At 45.7% G+C, this 19476-nt stretch overlaps 1 protein-coding gene across 1 annotated transcript; it reads left to right on the top strand.

The window, feature by feature from the left end:
- The first annotated feature begins 10073 nt into the window (after nucleotides 1-10073).
- Nucleotides 10074-19409, top strand: JOSD1 (Josephin domain containing 1). Its single transcript, XM_054031472.1, has 4 exons — nucleotides 10074-10539; nucleotides 15044-15172; nucleotides 15293-15487; nucleotides 17029-19409. Exons 1-4 carry the CDS (start codon nucleotides 10355-10357, stop codon nucleotides 17126-17128), a joined length of 609 nt encoding a protein of 202 aa, XP_053887447.1. The 5' UTR covers nucleotides 10074-10354; the 3' UTR covers nucleotides 17129-19409.
- Nucleotides 19410-19476: the final 67 nt, after the last annotated feature.

Genomic DNA, 19476 nt, shown 5'->3' on the forward strand with positions numbered 1-19476 from the left:
GTTGGGTCAAAGGTTTCCCCCAAAAAGTAAAACCAGTCATTTACATTTCCTAGCTAACCAATAAGAGAGTAGGCTTTTCTGACAGACCTATGGAGGAACCAATCAAGTGAGAAGACACACACTCTGGGCCTGCAGTCTGTGGGGATTTCCCGTGTGGGATGAGCTGACTTCGTCCTTTGGCAGATGCTGATGACATGGGGCTGAAATAAATCTGCTGGAACCACTTTATTCTGATGCAATGACTCTGTCAGAGCTTGACTAAGCTGCTTCTCCCCTGCCACCTCCATGATTTTGGGGACCCAGAAAGGTCAGGGCTAATCTCTGTCCCAGACCTTTTCATTAGTGTAAAGCCAGTGTTGATAAACTTCACATTGCCCCCTCTGACTAGCCTGTGACCTCTATGAAAGCTGATGGCCGTAAATCCCTCAATTTTGAGGAGGATGACCTTCCCAGATCAACTTCTGTTTTTACAATGGACAACAGTACCTCCCATGTTACCACCGCAAACTCCGTCCCTACCAGCTGCTCCACTGAGCAGCCAATGCAGCTTCTACCCACAAAGAAAACAGCTCAGTGTTATAAGAGATGGTGTAGTCTTAGGGTTGCCAACCCTCCTGCATTGGCCGGGAGTCTCCCAGAATCAGACTCAATCTCCCGTTTGCTATTGAAAGCAATCCAGGAGATTTTAATAGGCCAAAAGTCCAGTTGGCGGCACAGCAGGGCAAAGACAGGCTCCCTACCTGCCCTGACTCCGTGTGGCTCCCCGAAGCAGCCATGTCACTGTGGCACCTAAGTGCAGGGGCAATCAGAGAGGCTTCGCGCACTGTTCCCGCCCTGAGTGCTGGCTCCGCAGGTCCCGTTAGTCAGAAACCGCAGCCAGTGGGAGCTGTGGGGGCAGTGCCTGCAAGCGGGGGCAGTGCCTGCAAGCAGGGGCAGTGCGCAGAGCCACCTGGCCACCCCTGAGCCTAGGAGCCACAGGGACAAGTCGGTCACTTCTGGGAGCCGTCTGAGGTAAGCACTGCCCAGTTGGAGCCCACACTCCCTCCCGCACCCCTACCCCCACCCTGATCCCCCTCCTGCACCCAAACTCCCTCCAAGAACCCACACTCCTCACCTTCTCCTGCACCCAACTCCTGCTCCAGCCTGAGCCCCCTCCTGTACCCAAACTCCCTCCCAGAGCCTGCACCTCCTGCACACCAACCTCCTGCCCCAGGCCCAGCCACCACTTCATCTCTTCTCCCAAGCCCCACCCCCACACCACCTCTTCCTGCCCAGTTCTGCCCCCTTCCCAGAGCATGCCTCATCCCCGCTCCTCCTCCTCCCTTCCAGTGCCTCCTGCACACCACAGAACAGCTGATCCATGGGAGGCAGGCGGGTGGCGCTGGGAAGGAGGGGGAGGAGTTGATCAGTGGGGCTGCCAGGAGGCGCTGGTGGGAGAGGAGGAGCTTAGCTGCCAGTGGGTCCTAAGCACCCACTAATTTTTTTCCATGGGTGGTCCAGGGCTGGAGCACCCACGGAGTCGGTGCCTATGGTTCCTTTTAAGACAGATTCTTTTTGTCGAGAGAAAACCATCTGTAGTCACCCAATCAGTCAGAGGCCCTCCTTTTAGAAACCTTCCCTTATCTCATTCTTTGAAACAGACATCCTCCCAACTTCAAGAAAACATTCTACAAATACGTTAGAAGTAAGAGGAAGACCAAGGACAGGGTAGGCCCATTACTTAATGGGGGAGGAGGGGGGACAATAACAGAAAATGTGGAAATAGCAGAAGTGCCAAATGACTTTTTTGTTTCAGTTTTCACCAAAAAGGTTAGTAATGATTGGACGTTTAACATAGTGTAGAACTGATGTATGAAATTGTTTTTAATTGTCCTCTTTATTAATGTAACTTCATAAGTAAAGTTTTATGAATGAAACAACATTCATAAAATTAAGATGCTTGTTAAGAGCCATAGCCAGTTGCCCTTGTAAGTTTCACTGTCAATCCAATTCCTGCTTAAATCACTGAGACTTGCGCTGTTTCAGTATTGTAACTTCTGTTCACTGTTTGCCATTCACTACACTTGTCTACTTCTGTTCACTGTTTGCCATATTGTAAATTCAAACTCCATTTTACAAACGCTTACTCCATTTTGTAAGCACGCTGCAACCTTCATTTTTGCAAAACCCTGCTGTAATCTTATTAGTTTAGTTTAGATGTGTGAATGAGGTATGTATGGATGATGGAATCAACCTCCAACACCAGCCTGTCCTGATGAAATAGAGTTCAAACACCAACCGCTGAAGATGCAGACAAGAGCCCTAACAAAGTAAGAAGAGTCCACTCTAAAAAGAAAAGAACAAAGGTACAATAGAAGATCAAAGCCAGGTCTGAGGCTGAAAGTCGTGTCTGCAATTGACGAGTGATCAACCACCAAACCCAGAGGCAGCGTGACACAGCAAGACCCATAGACTCTGGATTCAAACTAAAGCCTACGAAAAGGATGGGTGAGATGGAAGACTTTGGAGGGTAACATTCTGCTGCCAACATGGAAGGGCATCGGTGCATGCCCAACAGAGACCCAGCCCTTCCTTGTGCCCAGCTTTCCTGGCCAGTTAGCCATCACAAGCTACAAACCCAAGCTGCGAACTCAAGCCACGAACTCAAGCTATGTTCAGGACTGGTAACTATACAGCAGCTGCAGAACATCTGATGGATGTGTGTGTGTGTGTGGATGTGTGTGTGTGTGTGTATAGGTATTAGTTATTGATCATAAATCAAATTGTGTTATCATAATAAATGTGGCATCTTTGTCTTGCCCCCTAAAACGATCCGGTGTAGTTTTGTCTGCATAACAATAGTGAATGCCAGTGAAAATGAGGTAGGATCAGAGGCTAAAATAGGGAAAGAACAAGTTAAAAATTACTTAGACAAGTTAGATGTCTTCAGGTCACCAGGGCCTGATGAAATACATCCTAGAATACTCAAGGAACTGACTGAGGAGATAGCTGAGCCAATTACCAATTATCTTCCAAAAGTCATGGAAGACAGGAGAGATTTCCAGAGGACTGAAAAAGGGCAAATATAGTGCCAATCTATAAAAAGGGAAATAAGGGCAACCGGGGGAATTACAGAACAGTCAGCTTAACTTCAGTACCCGGAAAGATGATGGAGCAAATAATTAAGCAATCAATTTGCAAACACCTTGAAGATAATAAGACATGCTGACTGTTACTTATATTTGTCAAGAACAAATCATGTCAAACCAACCTAATAGCTTTCTTTGAGAGGGTAACACGCCTTTTGGATGGGGGGAAGCAGTGGATGTGGTATATCTTGACTTTAATATGGCTTTTGATACTGTCTCACAAGACTTACTCATAAACAAACAAGGGGAATACTACCTAGATAGAGCTACTATAAGGTGGGTGCATATCTAGTTGGAAAACTGTTCCCAGAGAGTAGTTATCAGTGGTTCACAGTCAAGCTGGAAGGGCATATCAAGTGGGGTCCCACAGGGATCAGTTCTGGGTCCAGTTCTGTTCAATATCTTCATCAATGACTTAAATAATGGCATAGAGAGTTCACTTATAAAGTTTGCAGACAGTACCAAGCTGGAAGGGGTTGCAAGTGCTTTGAGGTTAGGGTTAAAATTCAAAATGATCTGGACAAACTGGAGAAACAGTTAGAAGTAAATAGGATGAAATTTGATAAGGACAAATGCAAAGTACTCCACTAAGGAAGGAACAATCAGTTGCACACATACAAAATGGGAAATGAGTGTCTAGGAACGAGTACTGCGGAAGAGGATCTGGAGGTCATAGTGGATCACAAGCTAAATATGCGTCAACAGTGTAAAACTGTTGCAAAAAAAAGCAAACATCATTCTGGGGTGTATTAGCAGGAGTGTTGTAAGCAAGACATGAGAAGTAATTCTTCCGCTCTACTCTGTGCTGATTAGGCCTCAGCTAGAATATTGTGCCCAGTTCTGGGCACCACATTTCAGGAAAGATATGGACAAATTGGAGAAAGTCCAGAAGAGAGCAACAAAAATGATTAAAGGTCTAGAAAACATGACCTATGAGGGAAGATTGAAAAGAATGGGTTTGTTTCATTTAGAAAAGAGAAGACTGAGAGGGGACCTGATAACAGTTTTGCAGTACATAAAAGATTATTAAAAGGAGAAGGGAGGTAAATTCTTCTCGTTAACCTCTGACGATAGGACAAGAAGCAATAGGCTTAAATTGCAGCCAGGGTGGTTTAGGTTGGACATTAGGAAAAACTTCCTAACTGTCAGGGTAGTTAAGCACTGGAATAAATTGCCTAGGGAGGTTGTGGAATCTCCATCACTGGAGATTTTCAAGAGCAGGTTAGACAAACACCTGTCAGGGATGGTCTAGATAATACTTAGTCCCCTGAGTGCAGGAGACTACAGTAGATGATCTCTCGAGGTCCTTTCCAGTCCTATGATTCTATGATTGTGTAAAAAGAGATTTAATTTTCAGTAGCTCATTTAGTCTGAGACTGAGCTGAGACTGCCAACATGGGGAATACATTATTGCTAAATGTGGTATTGGTTTTCAGTCCTGTTTCACTAGTAATTGTATTGAAATCCCTAACACTGCATATTAGGATACTGAGCAGCCATTGTATGGTAACATTTTGAAATCATGTCTAGTTTGGGATTGTAATGGAATCAATGACCTAGGGGGTGAAAGGCTCTATATCCTGTCTGGGAGCAACCCACGGAAAAAGATTAGTGGGAGCTTAGCACCCATCGGCAGCCAACTCCCACCCCCCCAGTGCCTCCCGTCCGCCGGCAGCCTGGCCAAATAAGTCCTCCCCCTCCCTCCCACCGTCTCCTGCCCACTGCAATCAACTGTTCTGTTGTATGCAGGAGGTGCGGGGGGGAGGGGAGAGGAGCGGGGAGGTGTGCTTGGGGGATGAGTATTGTGTCCAGTTCTGGGCATCGCATTTCAAGAAAGATGTGGAGAAATTGGAGAGGGTCCAGAGGTCTTGAGAACATGACCTATGAAGGAAGGCTGAAAGAATTGTGTTTGTTTAGTTTGGAAAAAAGAAGACTGAGAGTGGACATGATAGCAGTTTTCAGGTATCTAAAAGGTGTCATAAGGAGGAGGGAGAAAACTTGTTCACCTTAGCCTCTAAGGATAGAACAAGAAGCAATGGGCTTAAACTGCAGCAAGGGAGGTCTAGGTTGGACATTAGGAAAAAGTTCCTAACTGTCAGGGTGGTTAAACACTGGAATAAATTGCCTAGGGAGGTTGTGGAATCTCCATCTCTGGAGATATTTAAGAGTAGGTTAGATAAATGTCTATCAGGGATGGTCTAGACAGTATTTGGTCCTGCCATGCGGGCAGGGGACTGGACTCGATGACTTCTCGAGGTCCCTTCCAGTCCTAGAATCTATGAATCTATGAGGCACGCTTGGGGGAGGAGGCAGAACTGGGCAGGAAGAGGTGGGGCAGGGGTGGAGGCTTGGGAGAAGGGGTGGGGTGGGAATATGGCCTGGGGTGGAGCAAGGGTAGGAAGAGATGGGGTGGGGGTGGGAGGTTGGGGTCGGATAGGTGCAGGGCCTGGGGCAGAGTGGGGGGTTAAGCATCCTCAGGGCCCGGAGGAAGCCGGTGCCTGTGAAAGGAATCAACATGGACATTCTCACCACACATATCAGTATTAGCTTAAAAGTAAAACCTATGGGAACTGAGGTGTGACAAAAAAGCTGTTGGTCAGCAGGCAGGAGGGGAAGAGATAAGGAGAAAAGGCCTTGGGGAGAAAAGAGATTGTAAATGTTATCTAAATAAAGGGGGGAACTGTCTTGAATTGATTTGTTAGCTAAAGTGGTAATTGGCTCTGACATCATTTGTTAGTTAAAGGGTATAAAAGTAGGGTGACCAGATGTCCCGATTTTATAGGGACAGTCCCGATATTCGGGACTTTTTCTTATATAGGTGCCTATTACCCTCCACCCCTTGTCCCGATTTTTCACACTTTCTATATGGTCACCCTATATAAAAGAGTTGTGATTTTGAGGGTTCTTTGTCAGACCCTACCTGATCAGGCTGGAGCATGCTAGGATGAGATGGTTCCCCATAGGTCTGGCCTATTTGTAAGCATATTGATCAGCTGCTTATGAATACTTTATTTACTCCTGGGGGAATTCTGCACCAAACAATTAAAAATTCTGCACACAATATTTTATTTGTCTAAATAATACAATATAATCATGCCAGTTTCAATTATTTTGGTAATTTATTTCAAAATACCTGTCAACAAGTATGGCTGTAACAATACAGAGAAAAAAAAAGATTCAGGAAATGTTTCTTGACAAAGAGATTCCTTACTAGGCATATTAATACAGAACTTTGAATAATAATGCATTTAAACTACAATACAGAAACGTATTTCCCGCACCCCTAGAAGCAGTGCAAAGGCTTGGGGAAGTCAGGGGTAACAAACAAAGGAGCTGAGGGAGAGGGAAGTAATTGCTGGGAAAGAACCTGGGAGTGAACCTGAAAGGTTGTTGGGTGTGGGTGGGAGAAATATGGAACAAGTTTTTTGGGGGGCAGGGGGAGAGATTGTTAAGGAGTTGGGGAGGCTGCCCCACACAGACCCGGGCTGACCCCTAGCCTCTCTCATTCAATCAGGCACATCTGCCCCTGTCCCCATGTGTCCTTGCATGCCTCCCGTCCCCATATGTCCATGCACCCCACTCCCTCATGTGTCCCTGCACCCCCACTCAGCCACCCCGCTTCCCCTGTCCCCATGTGTCCCTGCATTCCCACTCAGCCACTCCTACCCTCCTGCACCCCCACTCAGACACCTTCCTCCCTTCTGTCCCCATGTGTCCTTGCACCTCCTGGTTCCCCTGTGTCCCTGCACCCCTACTCCAATTCAGCCCCTGGCTGTTACCTCAGTAGCTCCTGTGCCCCTGCCCCAATCTGTCCCTCTCACAAGCCTTTCTGAACACAAGACTATATAACTCTCCAGCAGCCCCATGTGCCCCACTCTGTCCATCCCCCACATATTCGGTTCTTCCTCACCTGGCCCCATGGTCCTCACCATGGCCCCAGGTCCTCTGCACTAGTATTCTCCAAAGATTCAGCTACTAGTCAGTAATCTTTGTCTCTCCATTGATGCCTAAAAATGATCAAGACCAAAGAAAAAACACAGATTTTGTAATAAATTACTTTGGGATTATCATTATGTTATGTAATATACGTTATGTAACTTTGTGCATACATTTGTGGATTGATTCCAGTAACTTCTGGCTGCATGCGGACATCATAACTAGTGCCTCATTACAACTCTTTTGGTGTAATAAACAGAGCTGATAATCAATACCATAGAACCTTTCTTTTTTTGCTGATGATGGCAAATCAAGTTGAAGCACTCCTTCCATGCACAGTAATCTGCAACATTAAAAAAAAATCAATCAGCTATCATATTCTGAGCATTAACTAATAACACAGTACTGTCAGTTGATGGTCACAGTTTAATTATGTGAGGGCTGCATGTATTTTATTTGGGCATAAGCTTTCGTGGGCTAGAACCCACCGAATCAGATGCATGAAGTGGAAAATACAGGAGCAGGTACAAATACATGGGTTTGTCACGTTTGGTACCATTGTGTTCATGGGAGAAAGGGCTTTCAAATGATACCCAACTCAACCCAGTTCCAACAACATTATACTATCAACATTTCCTCCACCCAGAGGGCCTGGAGCTGAGAATGTGTGGTGAAGGCAGGGATTGAGTCCCCTTTGTTATGCTGCAGAGGGTGACACCATTGAAATAATGTTTTTGTAGATTTTTACAAATCAAATGACACCACCTTACCTTCTATCATTAACTTGCCAACAGAATTATAATGCTCCCAGATTGTAATATCATTAAAAGGTTTCAGAGTAGCAGCCGTGTTAGTCTATATCCGCAAAAAGAACAGGAGTACTTGTGGCATATATGCATCCGAAGAAGTGGGCTGTAGTCCACGAAAGCTTATGCTCTAATAAATTTGTTAGTCTCTAAGGTGCCACAAGTACTCCTGTTCTTCTTTTTGCAGATACACACTAACACGGCTGCTACTCTGAAACCAAATAAATCTGTTAGTCTTTAAGGTGCCACCAGACTCCTTGTTGTTTTTGTAGATACAGACTAACACGGCTACCCCCTGATACTTGACCCCAGAGAAGTAACTCCAGGTTAGGGCTGAGCCATATATGCAGATTGTGTATTTGCCAGTTTAAGATGTTCCCACTGTAAATCCAGAGGTATCGAAAGGGTTAAGCATGTTATCCAGATATGAGCTCTCTGCCAGAACTGTGCTTGCAACATTCCAGACATTGGTTTAATTTAAAAATAAAGAAAACTGCAACCCAGCAACAACAAATTACTCACACTCTTCTTCAGGGTTCATCACCACAGTAGAAAGTATTACTGTTATTGCATGTTAGTTACATCACATATGAAGGGGGGATGTGCAAAAGGAGGAAACAGAAAGGGTCAGAGTTAGAAAGCTGCAATATGATTTAGTTGGTGTTGGTCCTGCTTTGAGCAGGGGATTGGACTAGATGACCTCCTGAGGTCTCTTCTAACCCTAATATTCTATGATTCTAGTATCTATGCAACCCAGAGCTGGCACTAGGTATAATTAGACTAAGCAATTGCTTAGGCTCCAAACAGCAAAATGGGCCCCCCTATTCACTTTTTATTAAGGCATTGTGTATGGGCGGCCTCACAAAATATTCCTGCTTTGGGCTTCCAATGGATGCAATCCCAGAACAGTGTGAAGACTGTGAGAGCTAGAGCAAGGGGGTCTCTGAGCTATCCATAGGCTGTAGTCTCTGTGCAAACCCAAAGCACCATGCATGGCTACAGGAGCTGTTAAATGGTGGTGCTGAGAGTCCAGCTCCTGCCCGGGCTGCATCTCAAACTCTGTGCAGTGGCAAGGCACCGTGCAGAGTAACAGGCCAATACAAGGGGTCCGTAATCCACGGCGGCCTGTAAGGTCGATACACTAGCAGGGCACCAAGCAACACAGGCTGATGCAGTGGGTGACTAACCCCTGGCCAGTCTGCAGGCTCTATGCACCGGCAGGGCACCGCGCAGGCTCGTGCTCCCTGGCCCCGGGGAGTCGGGTCAGCACTCGGCACAGCTGCGGGACATGAGGCGAGCAGATTGCGGTGACGTCATCCCGCGCATGGAACGGCGCCCTGAGCGTTGAGGCTGCGTAAGCGTGTGCGGGGCAGGGCCAGAGCACGCGCCTTACGCGGGGCGGGTTGGCCGCGCGCGTGCGCGGGGACACCTGGGGGTGGCTGTTGATCCGGGGCCGGCAGGCGGTGAGTAGGGGGCTCCCCGGGAGCGGGACACCGCGGCCGCTGCATCTCCCCGCCCTGGGGAGCCGCCCGGTCCCGCCGTGCCCCGGCTCTCCTCGGGCTTCGCCCTCATGTGGGGAGCGCCCCCTCCCCCGGGGGAACGGGCCCTGCCCCGCTGCCGCCCCCCGCGCGGGGCGAGCGCTCCCCGGCCGCACGGTGCCTCAGGGCCGCGCTGGTGGGGGGCGCCCTGGCACTCGGCGCCAGCGTGTGGGGGCTGCCCGCTCCCGCTGCTCTCCGGGGGCATCGGGGTAGAAATGCCTCGAGCGGGCTCCCATCCCCCCCCCCCGCCCCACGGGAACCTGCCCTGGCCCGATGCGCTTTGTGCCACTGCTTTTTCCGACGCGCTAATCGAGGCTTCTCTTCCCTGCTTAGGAGCGTGGCAGGACTTGGCGAGGAGCTCCCGCCCTCACGCCTTGCAAGAGGCCGCTTCCCTCCCCAGCCCTTGGCATCTGCTTTTCAGGACACAGCCACTCCCAAAGGGATGGAGAAAGGCAGCTGAGACGCCCCCGAGGCTCCTGCAAACGGCCTCTCAGACTAGTCTCATCCTAACTAGTTTAGCTTCCTGGGGGTGGGCATTTCTTCCCAGCCTGCTCTGGACCCTTTTTAGCGGCGCAACAGACCAAAGGAGATGGAAGAAAAGGAGCGATGTGATAAATTCCAGCTGGTATCCTGATGCTAAGCGGATTTAAATCTTATTTTGATATTTTTGGGGAGGAGACAGAGGGAAGGAAATACCCCAACAGCAACTTTTTATGGGGTGGGGGAGGAGGGAGGGAGGGAGGGAAAAAATGTTACAGATTCCTACGTGATTTTTGCAAGCAATCCATTACTAAACAAACTGAAGCACAAGAGGGTTTGCCAGCTGGAAGCAGGATTTGCCTGTAAAAGAAGGGATCAGTGGGCTCTTGTTTTGATTGCGGAGGTGGGGGAGAAACTTCAGACTCCTCTGTTTCTCACTATCTTCCCACAACAACCCTATGAAAAAATGAGTTGCGTGCCATGGAAAGGTGACAAAACCAAATCAGAGTCTCCTGAGCCACCACAGCTGGCACCACTGCGTATTTACCATGAGAAACAGCGTAGGGAGCTGTGTGCTCTCCATGCCCTCAATAATGTCTTCCAGGACAGCAACGCCTTCACCCGGGAAACACTGCAAGAGATTTTCCAGAGGTAGGGAGCACCCTGCACTGGCATTGTTAGTTCCCTTTTTGCACTTTATTGCTGGGATGAGTATCTGAAATACCCTTTGTGTGAGTGGCAAGGGGGAGAGGGAGGTTGTTCAGAATCTGACACTACTGAAGGCTGGACATGGCATCTTCTCTATTCTGTCACACATCTCCTATATTAATGGAAAAATCCTTATTTCCCCACCACCACACCACACACCATTTCCTGTCCCTCATACTGTTCAGGCTGTCGCTTTGGGGTGCAAGGACTCAGTTGCAGATGCCCTTATGTATTGGCCAGCCGTAATTGTCTCTCCCTCCCCAATGCTCTTTCCTAGTGTTTCCCAAATTTCTCCCTTCCTGTTTTTTAAAAGGTAAATTATTCCCATCAAAATACTTTGTTTGCCTTGTGGTCATGTGGTTGGCCTGAGAGTGGGGAGGGTAGGAGAGGACTGAAATACGGGTCAGAATGAAAAAAATTTGATGTAGTTCTGTCCAAAAACTTCTAAACAGCTGCAAGTTAGAGCCTATGTCTACTTCCTGTGGTGTTCTGTGATCAAATGAGTGATTCTTGGTGTTCATTTATGAATGAAATATTATTGCCTTTATATTTTCACACACACAGGCAAGGTCCTGTATACTCTGGCAAGCTGGATCTAAATTCTGCAGCTAGGTCCCTGTGATCTGACACACTGTGGTGCAAATCCTGCAGCAGTTTTGGATAACTTTTTTAAATATGGAGTTTTTTGTTTAAATATGAAAAGAAATAATCCAGTCAATAGTCTTGATTTTATGATAAAATTCAAAGTATTTTATGCTTTTCCTACATTTTCATGGGAGCGCTTGTGAATACTACTCTGAAAGTCACTTAACTCCATCAATATACTAAAGGGAATCCCCTTTGATTCTCCATCTCTATCCATAGTAGTCATTGCAGATTAATCTAATTTAGGCTGGAGGTCCATTACCAGAATCTGATAGTCTGGAATATGTGAGAAGCCAAGCTCCATGTAAATAAATGTTCTGGAACTTCATGTCAGGGGACGTGACCTAAAGTCCTTTTTGCCATTGATCAAGGTTTGTGTAGCCCCCATATGCTGACAACACAATAGCAGTGTTCTGTATCAATGAGCAGGGATGTGTTTTTCCCATGGCTACTCTTCTGAGACACAGCAGCAGTCCCATGAGAATGGTATCCGGCTCACCCATATATCTTTCTTTGATTGACTGTAACACATTTTCTTTTCCAATCTTAAATCAGACTACAATACTATAATGAGTAGTCTTCAAAATGGACCATAATTAACATACTGATCAAGAAGTGGAGCTGTCCATCAGTAGTCCGCAATGAAAAGTGCTGGTGGTTTTGTTCCAGCACAGGAACAGAACTTAATCACGGATGCATTTCTATTGGACTTGGCTTCTGTGTTGAAAGATCTTTCTCAGAAGTGGAAGAGGTTTTGCATATGGGCAGTGGAAAATAACCTGTCTCCGTGCTTTGCCTCCATTGTATCTATCTTGGATTACTTGCTGAACTTAACTGAAGGCAAGGAGAGGTTGAAGAACTACATGCCATCTTCAGCATACTGTGCTTCAGGTGACCGTTCCACTGTCTTCAATCATCTCACTGTGTCATTAGATTCCCTAGAGGTTTAGTGAATGTATCCGCACCAAACAATGAACTTATTGAACATGGGATCCGAACTTGGTGGTGACAAAACTAATGACTTACCCTTTGAGTCCTTACCAGTCACCAAAGACGGCCTTTGTAACTGTAATCACATCTACAAGAAGAGTTATTGAATTGCAGGCTTTAATAGTTGAACCCCCCTTCATTGTATTCCATAGAGACAAAATGTGTCCTACATATTCATCCCAAATATATTGCAAAATTTGGGACCAGACTTCCATCTGGATTAGACCTGGTATGGACCTCATGTCCTGGTATTCTTCTTCAGACCTTATTCCTATTCACAAGAAGTTAGATTGCATACCCTAGATGTCGAGTCTTCTATTTGCATATACACACAACATCTGTCAAAGAGGACTAGTTTGTGTTCTGAGACCTGATTAGTCAGGATGACAGTACCTTATGGTCTTGGGGCTTACTCCATTAAGGTTATTGCACATCAGTGACATACTTCCATAACAATTCCATTTTATAAATCTGTAGGACAGCTACCTGGAATTCTACGTGTATACGTACACAGCTGTATTTGTACAGTTTGGAATCTAGATCGCATACTCTGTTTTGGGAGTGCAGCTCTGCATTCCTTGTGTAATTAAACTCAGCTGATCTCTCTGTGGGTTCTACACCACATGCTAGGTGCACACACTAGTAGGAATACATAGAAGCAGTTCTCAAAGAGGAAATTTTACTCACTGGTAACAGTTTGTATGTTACCTCCACATATTTATACAACCTTCCCACTTTCCTTTTCTTCTCTGAATTCTACTCCTCCGGAAAGAACAAAAGTGGTTGTAGCCTTACAGCTCTCTTATAAATGTGGGCACTGTTTATAGAATGTAAGCTCTCTGGGGCAGGGTCTTGTTCTCTTTTTGTGTGTGTGTTTTGTTTTGTTTGTACAGCGCCTAGCACAGTGGGGTTCTGGTCTGTGATTGGGGCTTCTAGGTGCTATTATTTCTATTATCATGATGCTTAGCAGCACCAGCCTGCATGTCATATGAGTGTAAATATGCAGAGTCAATATTCTTGAAGAAGTACAGTTAAGTGTTGGAAGTGGATATCCTGGAAGAGTTGTGGCCAACTACGTGTGATATGCAGCTTTTGTATGACCAGTAAAAGCCAGTTGAAGTTTTGGGACCATAATTACTTGTGAGTGTTGCTGCCTCTCTTTTTGGCACAGTAATATGCTGACCATGTTGAAAGAAGCAGTAATTTGACCCTTGCTCAGAAACACACCAGTAGTATTAGTAGCCTTTCCTATTAACACCTTATTTCAAGCCTTCCCTCCCTTTTATAGGCCCATCACTTTTGGGTTGGATTATGCCAACATAAGCTACTGTGGCTGCCTCTGAAGACTACCAAGAAGCTTATGTTAGTGCAAAATGCTGCCCACTTAGGCCCTGATGGCTTGGGACCTAGTTATGTGAAAAGCTGCCTCTCCCCTCCTGGTGTCAAGGGCTTTATGGTGGAATGCTCTAGCATCAGGGTATTTTTAGTGGACAGCCTTAGTCTGCACAAGTTGTTCCATCTGGCTGTCCACCAAAGTTTGATGGCCTTCAGGGCACAGTGTAAGAACCAAGCAGGCATCTCTGCTCCCCCAGCCATGTGGGAGGAAGAGCAGGAGCTCCTGGGGATGGAGCTAATATGTGGGTGACTTTTCCAGCTGGAGCCAGGCACAGAAGCACTGGAAGCAGCAACCTTTGGATGCTAGTGTTGTCATCAAACTAATTTCTTCAATCTGACCTCTGCTGATTTGACTATCTTACTCCAACTGCCTCCCACCCCTTTTTCTTATGGATCTTCTGCGGTTAGCTGCACTTCTCAGCTATTGGCCCTCCTCAGTTACTCCTCCCCTCTCCCTTTCGCTGCCTCCATCCCTTCCCTATTCCCTCATTCCTTCCTGCCTTCTCCTCACTGCAAATCATATTAAAAAAAAAAAAAAAATACAGAACAATAACAAAATGTAATTAACTGGATATTTGCCAACCATCACTCTAACTGGCCTGCTTGTATGATATATGCCTTCCCACTTTGCCCTGTGCCTTGTTTATTGAGATTGTAAGCTCTTTGGTGGGGAGACTGTCTGCCTATATGTTTGCACAGTACATAACATTATGGAACCCTGATCCTGATTGTGGCTGCTGTTGCGGTGCTATCATAATACAAACAAATAATAATGTCTAGGCAAGCTTCTGAGTGAATGTTTAAATGGCAGCGAAGAGAGATTTACTCACCAGCAAGCTTAGCTGTTGAGCTATTATTGTAATAGCATTGACAGTTGGTCCATCTAGTGGTGGTACTGCTTGTTTTAATAGGTTCCCAGATGCTACAGTGATGGATTTTATATACATGTGTACTTCTTCCTTGGCAAACATGAAAACATACCAGCAGCCAAACCACTCTAGGGTGCTGTGAGCTCATCCTTTCTTATGAGTTTAGTAGGGTCAGACCCAGTCAATACCAGTACTCTTTGGAGGCTTCCCATCTAAATGACATTACCCTTTTCCTTTTTAGTCAGGGCTGAACCAATACCTTGTCAATTTCTCTGCCTGCTGGGTAAGAGAGAACAGACTAGTTCAGGTTGAAGATGCCAGGCTCGGCCAGTTGTCCGATTGGGATTTTGAACTGTGAGGATGTATAATAAATCGGATTGCACAACCTTCCCATTGAATCCTCACCTTTCAGCTGAACTTTGTATTAAAAATGCATGGGATACAGGTACAACAACCAGTGCCACTTCTAACTAGAATATGGATGCGTGAGCCTGGGAGACGGATGCAATGAACTCCTGCAACAGTATTCTTTCACTTTGTGTTCACAGACTGTCTCCCAACACCATGGTGACACCACACAAGAAGAGCATGCTGGGAAACGGAAACTACGATGTGAATGTCATCATGGCAGCGCTTCAGACCAAAGGCTATGAAGCAGTTTGGTGGGACAAGCGCAGGTACTAAGAACTAGCTTTTAATTGCTATAGTTTGGGAGATAGCTGCCTTGTGCTAGGGTTTATAACCGAGGAAGTAGGAGAAATAACTGAATACCATCTCTGCTCTCTCTGCTTGCCCAGGGATGTTAATGTCATTGCCCTCTCTAATGTGATGGGCTTCATCATGAATCTGCCCTCCAGCCTCTGCTGGGGTCCCCTGAAGCTCCCCCTTAAACGACAGCACTGGATCTGCGTCCGGGAGGTGGGAGGCACCTACTACAATCTCGACTCCAAACTCAAGATGCCAGAGTGGATTGGAGGTGAAAGTGAGCTCAGGTGAGTCTCCTTCCATCAAAATCCCCTACTCCTAGCCCTATTACAAATTAAGCATCTGCCTTTAACACCTAGTATCTGGTACAATACAGTTCATGCTTTACCACCACGGTACAGTGGCATGAATTCTGATAGCAAAGGCTGAAGAATGGGAATGAAATTCATATGCCCCTCCTGGATCTTACCCCATGTGTCTCATTTCTGTGAAGCTAAGAAAACAATTTAGCTAATAGGAGACTTCAAAGTTCAGGAGAGCCTGGGCTTCCTTCCTACGGCTGCTGGTTTTGTCACCATGATGATTGTAGATTAACCCAGATGGTTAATTTGTGGTGACACCTGTAATGGACCGACCCAGCATGCTCTATCATGTTTCTTTAGATGGGGAGCACTTGTTAGGGTTCCACTGATAGTCAGTTATTGTGTGTGTCCAACAGAGAGAAGATTTAATTTGAAAAATGCAGCTTTTTTCCTTAAACCATTTCTACAATGGCTAATGAGCCTCTGCCCATTTTCCTGTTCTTTCTGAGATCCAGGTGGCACTTCTGTGCTTGTGCTAAATTTTCCATGTCTTTCACATTAGAGTGTAAAATTGTGGTTCTTACCGTTCATGGTTAATGAAGATTTGTGGTATTTGCTCCTCACATGCCGAAAACCATAATGATTAGCCTTGATGCCCCAGATAAATTGATTCCAGTTCGGGGAACTGTGCTCTAGCAACGTCTGTAGAGCTGGTCATGCCAATCAAGAATTAGTGAATTGAATGACATCCTGACAACCTAAAATTCCATGTGTGTAACTTTCAGTAGAGAATTAATTCACTCCTATGATTGCTGCTTAATACTGCTGGTTTGGAATGGTTAATGTTTCAGTCTCAAAATTGTTGCATTTCAGCATTAAGTGAATGATTCCTGTGTATAACATTTTGGGAACTTTTTTTGGCAAAATATAAGGGAAATTTAAAATTTTTATTTTCATATTTGTCCTTCTATCTTTGCTATTGGATAAATCACTGAGTCAGAGAGGCTGAAAAAAATGCATCAGATCCCAGTTCATAGACTGCCAGTAATCATTCTGTGTCACTAGGTTTACCATGTCATCCTTCTGTTTCCTCCCAGTCACCCCACCTTGGGGGGGAGGAGGGGGAAGTGCTTTGAAATTGATGAGATTGCTGATCTCTGAAACTTAAAGAGGTCAGTTTGTTTCAGTCGCGCAACATCTTGCCAATTCACAAGAATAGGTGTGCGTGTCCTTGGAGAACGGGCAAGATTTTTTTGTATAAACTCTAATAATGAAGTTAACTATGCCCATGTAGTTCTGAAATAACCTGCCAAGTGGTGTATGGATCTAATTAGAATTTTAATATGTAGTTGTAAGAAAAGTGATTGTAAAAAATGACCTCTTCACCTATTATCTTCCTACGTATGTTGTCACATCTGCTTATTTAATAAGTCTTTACTCCTATAGGGCTTTGCAGAGCCAATACTACTTATTCTGGATTTTGTTGTTGTTTCACCTCACTTTTGCCCTTCTTCCCATTTCCACAGGAAATTTTTGAAACACCAGCTGAGAGGAAAGAACTGTGAACTTCTGCTGGTGGTGCCAGAGGAGGTGGAAGCACATCAGAGCTGGAGAGCTGACATGTGACCTGGATTTGCCCTGTCCTTTCTCACTACAGCTCCAGTCCCTCCCCCCACAACCCCCTGATGTCCTCTGGCCTGGATAATGGGTGCCCTAGCTCTTTTCCTCTGGAACTTCCTTTCATTGGTCTCTTTTCTTTCTGTATTGATGGTGCAATAGGACAGTGTCATAGGGTATCGTGGGGGCCGAAATGGAGGAGGAAGGAAGCCAGTCACTTTTTAATGAGGAGAGGGAGTTCTATGCTTTTAAACTGATTACCTTGCATAGTGCTCTTTAAAATAAGCTTTGGGGATAAGGTGTTTGGAACATTCTGCTGATTCTTCCCCATACCCCCAATATCTTAAAGACTAATTGTGGTTGGACGCTACTCCCTCCAGACTTAACAAAACTTCTTTGGATGGAAGGTGTCAAGCATGCTGCCTCCTCTCTGAAACAGTCTCTACCCCCAAAGCAAACTATGCTGGATAAATTTGCAAATCATGGGGGACTCTCAGGAAACTGTTGAACACTAGCAATGGTATGGTGCTCTGTAGAATCTCCTGTTTAGTGAGGGTTTGTGCCAAGGGTTAGGGACAACCTATCTTTAAAGAAACTCTTGGGGTAGGTTGGGGGATTCTTCTCTAATGTTTTTAGGGATTTTTGTTATGCAGATGGCTTAGATGCTTCTTTGGATAGTGCAGGGCAGGCTGATTAGGGAGTAGAAGTGGTAACAAGTTTAGGCTGGTGCAGAAGCATCACATCTGGAGTGAGAGAGGCCACCGGAGGCTTGTAGGGGGTTTTCATTGGTGCGGTATATAACATCTTAATTGTTCCTGTATGTGCACTTGTTAGTTCAGGAGCTGATTGCAGAGAAGGGAATAAAACTGAAGGTGTTTAAGAGGAAGGAGGGAGTCGTTTCTTCTTATTTTCCTCCTCTGGGGAAGACTAGCCATGGCCATGAGAGAGGAAGAAAGAGGGTGGAGAAACTCTTCTACAAATAAACTAGGAGTTACGCAAAGCAAAATCAAAGAGAGGCATTGCAATTCTAGATTTCTCTGCCTCCTGTCGTCATCAGCAGTTACTGGGAGAGATGCGTACAGGGTTCATGAGAGAGTCTTCCTGATGGTAAAGGCAGATTGGCTAGCATGGTAGCTGAACAAAGTACTTCGGTTTTGGCTGACAGACATTCCCCTGACTGCTGAATCACCTCACCCTCTGTTCCCTCCTGCAGAGAAAAGTGACTAAGAGACAGGGAGACTCGAGTAGAATTCTTTCACTCAGTGTTTTTTCCTATGCCACCAGGTGCTGGGTGTAGTTTAATCATTCCTTCCGCAGCAGAAAGAGGAAAGGGTGAGTTTGGGATGAATTTCACACTACTATTGACTCTTCCTGGTCAAGATATGTTACAACTGTTTGTCTCATTTCCTAATGCACATGCTGTCCTCCCGGTTATAACAGCAAGCGTAGAACAGTGATGGAAACCACCCTGGGTAAGCCAGTGTCTGAAGCTAAACTTACAAACCACCAAAGCCTTCCCTTTGCAACAGAAAACAGAGGCCATGTGGCAACAGGACAAGAGTGATGGTGTGGTCAACCCTGGACATCCTACAGGCACCATGCTGCAGCCTCCTGACAACACATTGGTAGTGGCTCTTCTGCACATTCTACAGTCCAAACCCAATGTTTCTATTTCTACAAGAGCCCTACTTCCTTCTTACCACCACATTCCAGTGACCAAAACCAGCTGGCAGAATTTTTAAACACATCACAAGCAGGAATTCTGCTTATGACTTGAAGCCATTTTCTAAAAGGGAAGGGAAAAAAAATCAACAGCAAAAGAATTTTCTATGCTGATTAAAATCACACTTTGGAGAGACCCTGTTTGCATGGACGCCGCAAGCCAATGGATCAGTGCACAATATGCAAAGATGTTTTAAAAACATTGTAGGGCTGCCTCCCTATATTTGCATCTAATGTCACTGCTTAACCCCCAGGGAAAGGGTGTGATCCAGCTGCTCAGGAAAAGGGAAACTGTATGATCACATCCCTGGGGAATAGTGCTGTGGTGACAGAGGGAGGGGAAACAGACTAATCCCACTGCTTAGGAGTGGGGAAGCCCATGTTTGTTTTTTTGCTTGTTTGGTTTTGTTATAGCCTTGTCTTGGGTTTGTTTACAGAGATGTATTTTGTTTAACCAAATATTAAAAATGGAAAAATCTCCATATAAAGTGTCCTGTCACTTCTGTGTGTTCAGCTGAATTGTTCTGTAACATGGTATGTAAAGGAAAAAATAAATTGTTCTTTGTTATGAAGTTGTGGCCTTCTTGGGAGAAACTACCTTCACCAAACTGCTTCTGAACTCTGATCCTGAACCA

This window comes from Malaclemys terrapin, chromosome 1 (assembly GCF_027887155.1).
Source record: "Malaclemys terrapin pileata isolate rMalTer1 chromosome 1, rMalTer1.hap1, whole genome shotgun sequence".
Lineage (NCBI taxonomy): Eukaryota > Metazoa > Chordata > Testudines > Emydidae > Malaclemys > Malaclemys terrapin.

What these genes read in the sequence shown, in the direction of transcription:
- JOSD1 (XM_054031472.1), top strand. Translation starts at nt 10,355, where the DNA reads ATGAGTTGCGTGCCATGGAAAGGTGACAAAACCAAATCAGAGTCTCCT. An exon ending in GTTTGGTGGGACAAGCGCAG is followed by an intron (nt 15,173 to 15,292) that starts GTACTAAGAACT and finishes CTGCTTGCCCAG; the next exon opens with GGATGTTAATGTCATTGCCC. An exon ending in GGAGGTGAAAGTGAGCTCAG is followed by an intron (nt 15,488 to 17,028) that starts GTGAGTCTCCTT and finishes CCATTTCCACAG; the next exon opens with GAAATTTTTGAAACACCAGC.